The sequence below is a fragment of the Lemur catta genome, chromosome 13 (assembly GCF_020740605.2).
Source record: "Lemur catta isolate mLemCat1 chromosome 13, mLemCat1.pri, whole genome shotgun sequence".
Classification (NCBI taxonomy): domain Eukaryota; kingdom Metazoa; phylum Chordata; class Mammalia; order Primates; family Lemuridae; genus Lemur; species Lemur catta.
The window spans coordinates 65216531-65231213 of record NC_059140.1 but is presented as its reverse complement, the minus strand read 5'-3'; the positions used below and the strand labels follow the sequence as shown (position 1 = coordinate 65231213).

The following is a 14683-nucleotide window of genomic DNA, read 5'->3' as shown; positions in this document are numbered from 1 at the left end:
GTTCCAGATGCTGGGGGTACATCAGTAAACATGACAAGGTCACTGCTGTCATAGCCTTCATATTTTAGTGACAGTGGGTCTGGAGGGAGGAGGCGGCAGAATGTAAATGATGAAAATACATTAAGGTTACTAAGTATGAAATGTCTGATTTCCTTAAGTACTAAGTTTGACAGTTGCTATCTCTGACGTTTCACTTTGACACTTCATCTAGAAGCTTGCCTTTCTTTGCTGTCACGAGATAAAGGTAAACCATTTCTATACCGTATTATAACATGATGAAAAATGGATGATTTTTGACAATCACAAGCATTCAGCACAATGGTTGGATAAAGATGAAGTGCTGAAACACAGTCCAAAACTGAATATTCATCAAAAAAAGCTAATGGTGTCTGTTTGGTGGTCCAGCACTGGTATTATCCACTACAGCTTCAGGAAACCTGGTCAACTGCAGTGGATGTCTACTGCAACCAACTGGACAAAATGATGAGGATGCTTCTGATTAAGCAGCCGAGATTGGTCAATAGAGACAGGCCAATCCTCTTGTAAGACAACACACGACCACATGTTACACAAACAACGCTGCTCAAACTATAGATGCTGGACTTGGAAACTCTCCATCATCCACTGTATTCACCAGACCTTACCCCAACTGACCACCAGTTCTTCCAGGCTTTGGACCACTTCTTGCCTTGCAAGGAAAAATATTCAATTCTCAACAAGCTGTGGAAAACGCCTTTCATGATTTCATCACCACTTGCTCTCTACAGCTCTTCTTTGCTGCTGGCATAAACAAGCTACCATTAAGATGGCAAAACTGTGTGGATAGTTTAGGCACGTACTTTGATTAATTGTACTGCTTCTTGTTCGAGATATAATAAACTAAACTTTTGATTCAAAATCGGACATTTCATATTTAATGCCCTTAATAATTTCATACATGGAGAAGAGCTGCTGAAACTGAAGACAATAAAGCAGGCGATACTATATAATGTCACTACTTAATTTCGTGTGTGCAGGCAATTACCTACTTTCCTCTACGTTAGATCGAAGGGAAGGGGCAAAGCATTCCAGGCAAAGGCAACTAACTGTGCAAAGGCTCCAAGGCAAGAACAAGCTTGGTGAGGTGGAAGAGGAGGAGGTCAGTGTGATTGCCACGTAGGGGAAGAGCAGTGAGTGGTGTGAAATGGGGCAAGAGTGGAGAGCGGGCAGGGACCGGATCACACACAGCTTTGTAAGGCAAGATGAGCAGTTTGGCTTCATTTTAACTGTGATGGGAATAAAGCAAGAAATTAACACGGCCTAAATTACGCTTTAAAAAAAAGATCACTCTGGCTACCTGTGGAGAACGTATTGTAAAACAAGGAATGGGCGGGGGAGCTGGACTGGAAGCTGGAAGACCAGGTAGGAGGAGGAGAAGCCCAGGAGAGGCGATGGTGGCACGGCCTGGGTGGCAGCAGCAGAACGGAGGACTGTGGGCAGATGGTGGAGACCATGTGATGATATAGTTGGGGTAGGGTGGGAAATAAATTGGGAAACTGAAGATGCGAGAGTGATTCCTATGTTTTTGGCTTGAATAACTGGGTGGATGGTGGTGCCATTTATTAGGATGAATAAATCAGTGGAGGAACAGACCAGTGAAGAAATTAAGAGTTTGTTGTTGACCATGTTAGCTTTCAGATGGCTGATATCTAAGTAGAGATGTCTCCTTGGCAGTATAACATACACATCTGGAGTTCAGGAAAAACGTAGCTGTGGACTGACTGACTGACTGAAATCATAAAGTGGAATTATGGCTCACAGCAAAAACTAAACTAGAAAAACACAGTATCTACTGTGAGGAGTAATTGAGGACTGGCATACTAGAACAGTTCCACTTCTAATTTAGCAACAACTTCTCAATGTCAAATTCAACATCTAAATAAATCCAGGTCTGAGTTACATGCCAATGTGTAATAAGATTTTAAGAAAATGAACAATACTTAGCCCAAGTAGGACAAACCCTGTATTGAAATGATACAGTTGACAACTGTGTGGCAAATATGGTAAGAGCAGAACAAAGAAAGTTATAGTTGTAAAACACTGGGAAGGGAGTATAGGGTAAAAGAAATAAATGTGACCAAATTTTTAGAGATATTTAGCATTTCAGCTGAATACAATATTAGTTTTCATGGTACTAGTACAAAGGCCATTGAAAAAAACAAACTCAAATATCTCAATTCTTGAAAAACGCTTTCCTAAAATGTACTTTGAGAATAGAGGAAAAATGACAACCACAAAGGACCTATGTGATCTTTCAAATTTTCCATGAATTCTGAAAATAAGAAAAATTCCAATAAAATTTTTTTAAAACCAAAAGATCATACATATTAAAACAGATGAGAAAAATCTAACATCTGAAAACCAAAACCAAACCACTCGTACGTAAAACTTCAAGATACTTTATTACTCACCATTAGTAACATTTTGTTGAATAATGAAAAATTATGAACTATATTCTTTATAAGAGTATAGAATTTTCATGAAATGCAGATTTAAGAATAAAATATCATTCTCACAATTTAGGAAATAGGCTACTTTGCAATATCAAATTTACAAATATAGTAGGAAAAATAGCAAAGATACTAGGGTGATATTCATTCTGTCCTGTTTATGCTAAATGATATTTATAAATACTATTTGAGTATTCCCTGAATAACTCATAACAACATTAAATGCTAATATATTCAGATAGACATGATTCTTTATAGAATACAAGGTATGCCAATTTATTTATTTATTTATTTTTTATTATTTCAGCATATTATGGGGGTACATAAGTTTAGGTTATGTATATTGCCCTTGCCCCCCACCCCAGGTATGCCAATTTATAGTGCTAGCAATTTCTCTTATCTGAAGAATTTGAAAATAGGCCTACTGACACACAGAGAAGAGTCACAAGGTAGGGTATTGTTTTTTGTTTTTGTTGTTGTTGTTGTTTTGAGACAGAGTCTCACTCGGTTGCCCAGGCTAGAGTGCCGTGGCGTCAGCCTAGCTCACAGCAACCTCAAACTCCTGGGCTCAGGCGATCCTCCTGCCTCAGCCTCCCGAGTAGCTGGGACTACAGGCATGCGCCACCATGCCCAGCTAATTTTTTCTGTATATATTTTTAGCTGTCCATATAATTTCTTTTTATTTTTTAGTAGAGATGGGGTCTCACTCTTGCTCAGGCAATCCTCCCACCTTGGCCTCCCAGAGTGCCAGGATTACAGGCATGAGCCATCGCGCCCAGCCGGGTATTGTTAAAGATGTTGTAAAGAGGAGTATATTTTATGATATGTGAAGGAGAAAACCACTGTCATTTGTTGATATAGTACTCAAGAGAGTATAAAATAAAGGCTGCTGGCCTAGGAAAAAAAAACCTAAGGGACAGGCCATTAAAATCCATACTTATTATAAGATACCTGTGGACTCTGATAATTTGGCCCCAAACCTACCTTTTCAGGTTCATCTCTCATCGCATTCTCCAATTCCCTGGAGTATACCGTTCCCTCAACTGGAATGCCCTTTTCCTTAGGTTTCCACCAAGACTCCCCCTCATCTTTCAAGGCTTAGTTCAAATGCCACCTAACCCCTCCTTGAAGTCTTTCCTAATCACCCACCATTCGGGATTATTTTCTCCTTCCTTCACACTCCTACTTTAGCGTTTTTCAAATACTATATTATTATATCACAGTAAATTGTTATAAATCTGTCTTCTTCACCTCATTACAAACAACTTAATTGCTGGGGATGTTACTTATTCTGTTACCTTCTCCTCTCCTCCCCTACCCCCGCCTCCATTTGGTGTCTATGTCTTACTTATTGTTACTTTCTCCCATCCCCACCCTAACCTCAAAAGAGTGCCTAGCATAATGTTTTTCACAAAGTAGGCATACAATGAATTTAATGAACTTCAAACTCTGACTAAATTTCTTGGTACTGGAAGACTCTAATGAGAGTCAAACTCTGGCTTATAGAAAAGATGTAGGATTTCTAGCCAATGTTTTCTCATTTCTTAATTCAATTTCCAAACTAAGACCATCTATAAAAAATTTCCACTCTAACTTCTGGGTATAATTAGTTCTCTTTTTCTTTTCATTTGGTGAAGTTTATTGAAACCATCTGTGATGTACTGACAATTTATTCTTGAGAACCAAGAGAACATTTTTAAAATACTCCTCTGGGTCAACACACTTCTTATTTCATCCCAGTAGTTTGACATTTGTCATTCTCTGAGATGACAATTTCTTAAAGTTAGAAATACACCGGGATATAAAGGGAATCCTAATTTTCCTCAGTATTCTTTAAGGGATATATAATTCACATATATCACTTCAATCTGACTACCCTCTAGGATATTGACTTTTGATACGTTATTGCTTACTATTAATATAGAAAGAAGTACTCCACATTCTTCATTATTTAGTAATAAGTGTTCCCAACAATGACCTATGATCAATAAAGGTTAACCTGATGAATGCTGAATCACTATTTTCTAGAACTGAATCCTATCTTCCCTCCTGATTTGTAGTTTGGATCATAGAGGCTGGACCATAATTAACTGTGTCGATATGGAGAAGGCATGCCACTACACATGCACACTCATTCAAATAATGACAGCATATGGAAAAATCCTTTTCAAATTTAATGAAAACAAAAATGTAAGAGCACTTGTCTCAGCTAGTAGTGGGCTACAGTAATCATACAGAAAATGGCTAGAAGAAAGATCTTGTGCAAGAATATCTCAACTTAAGAACAAAGATTATGTTATTTAAGGGGAAAAATGACTTTTGTTATTATTGCTGGAAGTAAACAATGTCAAGAAGTACTTGGAAAACTTTTGTAAAATGTTATTCAAAAATACTTGGTCTCCTCAATATAGTCAAGAAAGTTTGTTTCTAATCCAGAAACATTTGCTTACTTTAAAAATAATGAGTTAATTTTGCCCACTCAATAGCCTAGAAGCAATAATAAATGTCAATGAGCACTCCTAGTATCCAGATTGTAGTCTCTAAGAACCATTCTTTTTTAAAAGGAAATTGGTAGAAATTCCAGGTCTGTGTCAGAAAACATACAAGTTGGGCCTGGCATATCTTGTTGCACCAGAAAGCAGGGAAGTTACCACAAACTATTTTGGGCATCTAAATGTAATTATTAATAAAATTTAAAATTATAATGAATGGGAGGATAAGGGGAAAGAAATGGAGTAATGGTGGCAGTAATAAAACTAAATTATCATCTACTTAATCTTGTCAAAGAGATTTTTTAAAACTGATAAATGAAAAAATTACTATAAGCCAATTATTTTTAATAGAGAGGTAAATGTATGATTAAAAAAAATGATGAACAGACTGGGCACAGTGACTCACATCTGTAATCCTAGCACTCTGGGAGGGCGAGGCAGGAGGACTGCTTGAGCTTAGGAGTTCGAGACCAGCCTGAGCAAGAGTGAAGACCCTGTCTCTACTAACAAATAGGAAAATTAGCCAGGCATCCTGGCATGTGCCTATAGTCCCAGCTATTCGGGAGGGAGGCTGAGGCAGGAGGATCGCTTGAGCCCAGGAGTTTGAGGTTGCAGTGAGCTACGATGACGCCACTGCACTCTACCCAGGGTGACAGAGTGAGACTCTGTCTCAAAAAAATAAAAAATAAAAAAATAAAAAAATAATGACAAACAGATAAACAAATAAAAAAGAAGAAAGTGGTTGTCTTTGGGCAATAGGATTAAAAATGGAGAAGGAAGAGGCAAAGAGCTGCTGCTCATTGATACAGCTGATTTTTAAACTATGTGTTATGTATTATTTTGATACAATTGAATGTTTAAAAATGTACGAGAGAAACTGGATACAGGTGAGATGGACTAGGTATGGAACAGAATTGAAAACAGGAATACAATAAAATAAAAAGAGTCATGCTGCTTTGAGATGGTGGAGGAGGAAGAAGATAGTCTGCTGCCCCCAAGCCTTGCTACGCCCAGGTCTTCAGTCTTTAGGACTTACAGTAGCCTCGAAATTCCCAAGAAACATTTGTAAATGAGTATACATGAAAAATAATAATCAGGGATTCTATTATCTATTTTTGAATTCAGTTATATACCTTCTGTATAGCCCCATATACATTCAGCAATATTTAGTCTATCCCCATGTAGAAGCACGTCACCTTGGCAGATGCCAGCTACTGCAAAAATTCTTATACCTAAATTTCAGTTCTCAGAACCAGAATGTGTGTGTGTGTGTAGTGGGGGGATTCAGTCTCGTGCAAGCAGGAAAAGGGTGACTAGGACTAGGGCTGATTGGGAAGCACAAGCAATACTGTAATAGGAAGAGAGAGACAGCAGAAAAGTGGAGGAAAGAGAGGCAGTAAACGCAAACGTAACATTTAGAAACATTAAGGTGCAAAGAAAGGATTTTGCTGCAGCCTAAGTAATCACAGAAACAGGGCTTTGGAGAGCTAACCTCGAGCACAGCAAATACCTTTACTGCAATTCCAAAAGGGAACCGACCGTATCTCAAATGAGGCTAATGCTATGTATTTTTAAGAACTATTTTAAATTCAGACGTACTTGAAAGGAAGCCGTGCACCTACCCTTTAAGGAGCATAAACAGGATATGAGGATGAGCACTAATGTACTCCACAGTAGGACTCCGAGTACCTATCTGTCTTCTCAGGATGTTGTTAAATATCTGGGTCACATCTTTTTTTCCCTGTTAAAGAAACAAACAACAATTAAATTGTACCCTCTAAATGAGTACGATTATATGTGTATGACATATATACATACAAACAGAAATAGCACTATCCTTTAAAATATGCAAAAACATTTACTCTTTTCCCATCTTTAACAAGCTGTGCTTTCAAACACAGAGTCTACAAAGTGAGTGCAGCTCCTTACCACAGGATGTGCACTGTGGGGATTTGGCCAGTTGGAAGTCCATCTCCCACAGCAGCAAACACAAGGGCACAGGATATAAAATAGTGACTATGACAGAACTCAATTCTTTTTTTTTTTTTTTTTTTTACCTTTTAGCCTATTCAAAAGGAAAATTATGATTAACATTTTTAAACGTTCATAAATAAGAAGGGAAAATAGATGAAAATAAAGTTAAGATTTTAATAAAATTTAGGTTAGAATAAAAGTCCTTTTTCTTAGATCTACTGCCTAGTAATTTTTTCCCTTCACTTTATCACTTTATTCACGCTTCTTCCACTTCCTTCCACCTTGCTGCCTGAACTAAAAAAAAAAAAAAAAAGATCATGAGTTTCACATTAGGTGGATATGTTTTATTTAGGTGGTCATAAGAAATCATATCTAGCCTAGAGGAATAGAAGGGACCATTGAATCACAATCACCTGAGACAGAGGAACTGTATAGCCACTCATGGATAGGGCTTCATAAGAATCCTCATGGACGAGACTTCCACTCTCATACACACACCCTGCAACCTGAGTCTAGCCTTCTCCAACAGAAGCCCTGGACTGGACCTGAGCTTATTAAATGGAAAATAAGCACAAGAATGACATTGCATTCTCAATCACTACAGCCCTGGGTCTGACCTTCATCCATCAACTGAACTATGAAAGAACTCCCTCCAGCTCCTCTTTCCACTTCAAAGCATTCTCACTCTGCAGAGTGAGCTGGCTAGAAATGCAAATCTGACCGTGCATACTCTTCCCTTAAACTCTTCAACGTCTTCCTTTTACTTAGAAAACTAAGTCCAATGCCTTCCATGACTTGGCCCTCGACTACCTCTCCAGCCTCATCTACTCCTATCACTTTCCAACTCCTATTTCAAGTGCTATTAATACCAGATTGCTGTACCACATACACACACAACCTTTCCTGCTTCTGTACCTTTGTGCATGTTCTTTCTTTTTCTAAGAAACTCTGTCATTCTTTAAGATTCAGTCCAAGAGTATTCTCCTCTGGGATAAGTGCCCCTCTCTGTACTATAGCAATGTCCTTTGCCTGCATGGATCAGTATCTCCTCTTCTCCCAACTACCTCCACCTCCACCTCTACCATGGCAGCAAATATTTATTGAGTGCTTACTCTGTGTCAGGCACTTATGCCAAGAGCTTTATGTGTATTACCCAATCTTTACAACAAACCTATAATGTACAGATTAATAAGGAAATTAAGGCCTAGTGAGGTTGCCTTACCCAGATGGCAGGTGGGAGAGCCAGGACTCCAACCCAAGTTGATGGAATCCAGAGTCTGGGTTCTTCACCATCATACTGAACTGACTCCCAACACTCAACACAGTACATCGAAATGAATGGTTTTGTCTCTAACTCCTCATTGCACTGTTAGCTCTCAAGGAAACAGGTCATATGCCAATGCCCATATTAGGGCCCAGAATATAGTAGGCACTCAGTAAATAACTACTGAACTGATTCATTACCTTAGAGGCATAGCCAGCCATATATCCTTTATCACAAACACGGGCCATTGATCACTCTAATCTATTAATTTGGCACTTTTAATACTAAAGGGACATTGAAAGAACTAAGACCTCAAATGAGGAACAAGAAGATTATTCAATTAGTTACTCCATCTTAAAACTACTAGTCATATAAAAATGAACTAAGTATCTATTAAAAGTAGTAATATACAGGAAAAAATTTAGAAGAGTATCATTCACCTTATAAAACATTAGCTCACAATGAATTATGGACTTGAAACATAAAACTATAAAACTTTTAGGAAAAAACAGGAGAAACTTTTCAGGATCTAGGGCAGGGCAAAAAGTTCTTAGACTTGACAGTAAACGCACAATCCACAAAAAGAACAACTGATAAATTGGACTTCATAAAAATACAAAACTTTTGCTCTCCAAAAGATCCTGCTAATAGGTGAAAAGGCAAGCTACAGGCTGGGAGACAATACTGCAAGCCACGTATGTGACAAAAGACTAGTATCTAGAATATATATGGGGGAAAAACCCTCAAAACTTAATGGTATAAAAAATAAACAATCCAGTTAGGAAATGGGCAAAAGAGACTTTTCACCAAAGAGGATACACAGATGGCAACTAGCACATAAAAGATGTTTAACATCATTAGCATTAGGGATATGCAAATTGAAACCTCAATGAGATAGTACTGCATACCTATCAGAATGGCTAAAATAAAAAATAGCAGTAACATCAAATGCTGGCAAGAATGAAGAGAAACTGCATTCAGACATCATGGGAAAAATGTAAAACAGTATAGCTCATTGGGAAAACATTTTTCTTAAAGAACTAAACATACAGCTAACCATAACAGCAATTGCACTCTTGACATCTATTGCAGAGAAATAAAAATTTATGGTCATTCAAAAACCTGGCCATGAATGTTATAACAGCAAAAATCTGGGAATAACCCAGAAATCCTTCAACAGGTAAACGGTTAACAAACAAACTGGGTACATCCATACCAAGGACTCAGCAATAAAAAAGAACAAGCTATTGATACACACAACAAATTATAGGAATCTTGAGGAATTATGCTGAGTGAAAAAAGCGAGTTCCAAAGGTTACATACTGTATGGTTCCATTTATACAACATTCCTGAAATGACAAAATTATAGGAATGGAGAACAGACTAGTGCTTGCCAGAAGTCAGGAATGGGGTGGTGACAGAGGGTGAGAGAGGTGAGTGTGGCCATAAATGGGTAACAGGAGGTATCCCTCTGGTAATGGAAATTTTTTATATTCTGACCTTATCAATGTCAATATCCTGATAGTGTTATTGTTGTATAGTTTTGCAAGATATTACCATTGGGGAAACTGGGTAAGGTGCTTGGGATCTTCTGTATTACTTCTTGTAAATGAATGCCAATCAACAGTTATTTCAAAATAAACAGGTTAATTTTTTACAATCAATATGTCTAGGACTGGGCATGGTTAAATAAATTACATTGTATCTAACAGGTATAAATAAGAAATTGGAACATCAAAATGTTGGTGATGATTAAATTTAAGAAATATCTACAGCTATCCATGGTTTTCACTTTATTCCATGGAGGGAAATAAAGAGAAGGGTGGAAATAAGGGAGGAAGAGAGAAGAAAAGGAGAGGGCAGAGAAGAAAGAAAAGAGAGGGAATCAGGGAGGAAGAAAGGAGGATTTAGGGGCAGAGGAGACAGAAATAAACAACAGGTACATAGGAAAGAAAATTATATTTTCCTTTAAGAAAAAAACCACAAAAAAATGTTAAATGCTTAAGGTGATGGATACCCAATCACCCTGATTTGATCATTATACATTTTATGCTGGTATCAAAATATCATATGTACCTTATAAATATGTATAACTATTATGTATCTATAATAATTAAAAGTAAAAATTGAAAAAAAGAAAAAACACTATACCAAACTCCAAATTTTAATAAAAAATTAAGAGTCGAATCTTCAATTTAAAGGGATGCTTCAAAATCAGTTGCTCTTATACTTTTAAAATACTAAAAATGTTCATACTGAATACATTTTATTTATACAGATGTTAAAGACTATATGTATTGTATAAAAGAGGGTAATTATAAATAAAAATGAATTTTAAAATGAAAGAAATCATCTGTTTTGTTCAAACCTTTCTAGACTCTACAGTGTAACACTGCAGAATAAATTTCAACCCTCTTTCAAATGTCATAAGAGCGTGTTTTTCATACTTCCCAGTAAAATGCCACAAGGACATTTCTACACAGCATTCCAGTGAAGAGTGGAAATGAAGCTGCACAAAACTCTATCCAACTTTCACACAGAGGAAAACATTCTTCTGGTTCATTAGCAAATGTGTGCAAAGGCAAAGGAAGCCCCCTGTGGATAAATAAAAACAAGTTCTGCTACCAGGGACTGCTTCTCAAAGCAGAGGAAAGGATTAGAGTGGAGAAGATTAGAGAAAACTGAAACAGGTACAAGATGGCGAATGATGATCTCTGTTATATGCAATCTTTGCAGCTATCCCTTCGTCACACTAAATCCAACTGGAGAGAAACCTTAACTACTTCAAAATACCAGTCTTCGTCAACCCTCAGGCTTTCAGATCTCTGGACCTAGAAGTGGTCAGAAAAAAGGGGGGAAAACCCCTCAAAACATTTTTGATAATAAACAAGCAACATCCAGAAATGATAAAAAATTAGCTGGCAATTTTAAGATGACATACCAGCCTGAGCAAGAGCGAGACACCATCTCTACTGAAAATAGAAAGAAATTATATAGACAGCTAAAAATATATACAGAAAAATTAGCCGGGCATGGTGGCTCATGCCTGTAGTCCCAGCTACTCGGAAGGCTGAGGCAGAAGGATCACTTGAGTCCAGGAGTTTGAGGTTGCTGTGAGCTAGGCTGATGCCATGGCACTCCAGCCTGGGCACCAGAGTGAGACTCTGTCTCAAAAAAAAAAAAAAAAAAATAAGATGACATATAATGTAACTGAACAGATCTCAAACCTGAGGAAGCATTGGGTTTGCTGGCAAATTCAAAAAAGGTCAGCTTTAACATGAGAAGCTCAACAACTATTTGCTAGATGAATGAATGAATGATATATTTGGAAGTGCCAACTAAAATCAAACAAGAAAAGAGAAAAAGAGGGAAGAAAGAGGTGGTGAACAACAGCCACAGCAATCAGAAGTAACTGTTGATAAAAAGCATCCCTTACTGATAGCATAGATGAGAAAAGGCAAATGAGAAAAAAGGGCAGAGATTAGAAAACACACACTTTAAACTAGAAACCATTGACTTGTATACAGAGTATATATAAAGAATTCTCAAAATTCAACAACCAAATAAAAAAGGGACAAAAGATCTGAATAGACACTTCATAAAAGAAGAGATATGGTGGCAAATAAGCATATAAAAAGATGTTCAACATTATTAATCACTAGGGAAATGCAAATTAAAACCACAACGAAGCCTGTGCGGTGACTCACACCTTTAATCCTAGCACTCTGGGAGGCTGAGGCAGGATTGCTTGAGCTCAGGAGTTTGAGACCAGTTTGAGCAAGAGTGAGACCCGGTCTCTACCAAAAATAAGAAAAATCAGCTGGGCATCATGGCACACGCCTGTAGTCCCAGCTGCTCGGGAGGCTGAGGCAGGAGGATCACTTGAGCCCAGGAGTTTGAAGTTGCACTGAGCTACAATGACACCATGCACTCTACCCAGGGCAACAGAGCAAGCCTCTGTCTCAAAAACGAAACAAAAAAACCCCCACCACAATGAGATATCACTAACAGTTATTAGAATGGCTACAATAAGACAACAAAACCAAACAAAAAAATCGACATCACCCAACAATCCTACTCTTAGTAGGTATTTATCCAAGTGAAATGAAAACCTATGTTTACACAAAAAACTACACACAAATGGTTGTAATGGTTTTATTTCCAATTGCTAAAAACTGGAAATAAGCCAAACACCCCTCTAGTGGGGAATGAATAAATGATCTGTGGACAGTAACTCAGCAATAAAAAGGAACAAACTCCTGATACATGACAACAACGTGGATGAATCTCAAATGCATTATGCTAAGGGAAAGAAGCCAGACTCAAAAGGTTACATGTACGAGTCTGTTTATCTGATACCTTTTGCAAAGGCAAAAATACAGGGAAGGAAAACTGATTAGTGGTTGCCAGAGGTTGGGAGTAGGAAAAAGAGCTGATTACAAAGGTATGGAAGAATTTTGGGGGGTGATGGAACTGTCCTTTATTACTGAACCATGCACTAAAAAGGGTGAATGTAAGTTACTGTTTGTAAATATAGTTTAATTTAAAAATGAAAATTGTAGCCACTAAAGTAATAGACCTCTCTATTCTTACAGTCGGGTGTGTGTGTGTGTATCTGTATGTGTACATGTGCACGTGCATGAGCACCAAGGAGGAAGTGGAGATGTATGGAAACAAATGTTTGTGCTGATTTTCAGTAGCAGAATTAGATAGGCAGAGTAGTCTATTGCTGGAGACTAAAATTCAAATTAAACTAAAATATCAAATTTATAGATATTGGGAAAGATTTAGGGAACCCAAGCACAGGCTAGCTCAGAATTGGTTGCTCTCAAAAATGTTTAAGTATAGTTAAATTTACAGATTACATGAATTCCATGGGGGGGGGCTCGCTTCCCCTTCCCCCATATCTTTTTTATTCCTCTCTCTGTCTTTACTGCTTCTTCTGCTTCTTTAGTCCACGTGGCAGGAAATATGGCCACTGAAGGGAAAACTACACTTAACATCTTTGGCTCCTGGCTAGACAGTGGGGCTGTGTCTCAGTTCTAGTTCCAGAATTCTTGGAGAAAGACTCTGGCCCTGCCTTAGTCGGATGTCCCTGGGTAGGCCAATCAGCTCTGTGTTGCACAGGGTGCCATGTTGCCCAAAATGGTTGTTGCCACCGTAACCACGTGGATGGGGAAGGAGGGAGCATTCCCCAGAGAGCAAAGGGACTGGGCAGACAAAATATTTCATACATTCCACATGGCACAGGCAGTCTTTACCCTATGGCAGATTACATTCCTTAAAAAGTACAGTACAGTCAAACTAAAATGGTCATTGTCTTAATTTTATTGCAAACAATTAACAGGTTTCACTTCTGATTTAGAGCCTGATGCCAAATACCAATTTTAATCATCCATATATTATATACCTTTATAGGATAAAGGCTTCTAACGCTTATATTCATTAATTTTAAGAGGGTAATAGGGTAACAATAACATAAAATTCCATTTACTATGATATAGTATTTCATATCTGAGACTGTAAATTCTTTAATTTGTCTAATGATGGGTACAGAATATATAAACAACCAAATAGACTCAAGACCAAATAGAATCAAATAGAATCAATGCCCTGCACACCTAGTAAGCATTTCAAATTGCTAAATACATGAAGTACAGTCAAAGCTTGTATTTTAAGGCTTTATGATTTCTGTCTTATTTTTATAGCAATAAAACCAAAGGTAAAGGATCACTTTAATCAGGGCCAGGGAACAGAAAAAAGATTTTTAGAGGATGAATATTTTCAAAAACTTATGATAATAAAATGGCTTACTGAGAAGCTGATCCTGGAGTGTTTGTTTTGCTGATTTTTTTTAAAGTAGCAAGAAATAATCATCAGAGATTAAGTTATCACAGGAGAAAAGTTTTCTGCTTCTTTGAGCTGTTCTGTTATTCAGTCTGAACAGCTGACTTTGCATCCGCCCTAGTTTTGCAAGGCACACCTGCCTTTAAAACAATGAACGCATCAACTCTTACGTGCAATACATTTTTCATCCTTTGATCTCTTATCACATTGTGTTTCAAAACATCAAAGAGTCTAAAGCTGTGTCTTGAATAGTGGCCAGACCTCAAAAACCACAGCACTGAGTTTGATCCTGAGCCCACAAAATCAGAAGCCTTGGAAACTCAGCCCCAAGTCATTTTTTTAAACCTCATAATAATATGCAGAAACGGTTCTTTTCTGTCAGCAATTTTAAGGCTTAAAGGATTAAATAAAAATTTATGGCTAAGTAATGAGCTTTTTTTAAAATCCAAAGGTCTACCTCCTAACTAGCCATTGTCCACATGATAGCCAGACCCTCCAGGATCCTTCCCACCTAATGGGCCATTTCCTCTGGATTCCTGAAGGAGAAAGAGGTTTGTCACACAGATTCCCAAGATAGTCCCTGCCACCCAGTGTAAGTCATTGCCCTTGGCCACCAG

At 37.7% G+C, this 14683-nt stretch overlaps 1 protein-coding gene across 7 annotated transcripts in view; it reads right to left on the bottom strand.

Moving 5' to 3' along the window:
* Positions 1 to 14683, bottom strand: part of CAB39L (calcium binding protein 39 like) — a 114219-nt gene that overhangs the window by 27722 nt on the left and 71814 nt on the right. For all 7 annotated transcript variants that reach the window (XM_045567124.1, XM_045567128.1, XM_045567122.1 and 4 more), the window contains one exon: positions 6604 to 6722. In XM_045567124.1, coding sequence (XP_045423080.1) covers positions 6604 to 6722 — 119 coding nt within the window. The remainder of the gene's footprint in view (positions 1 to 6603; positions 6723 to 14683) is intronic.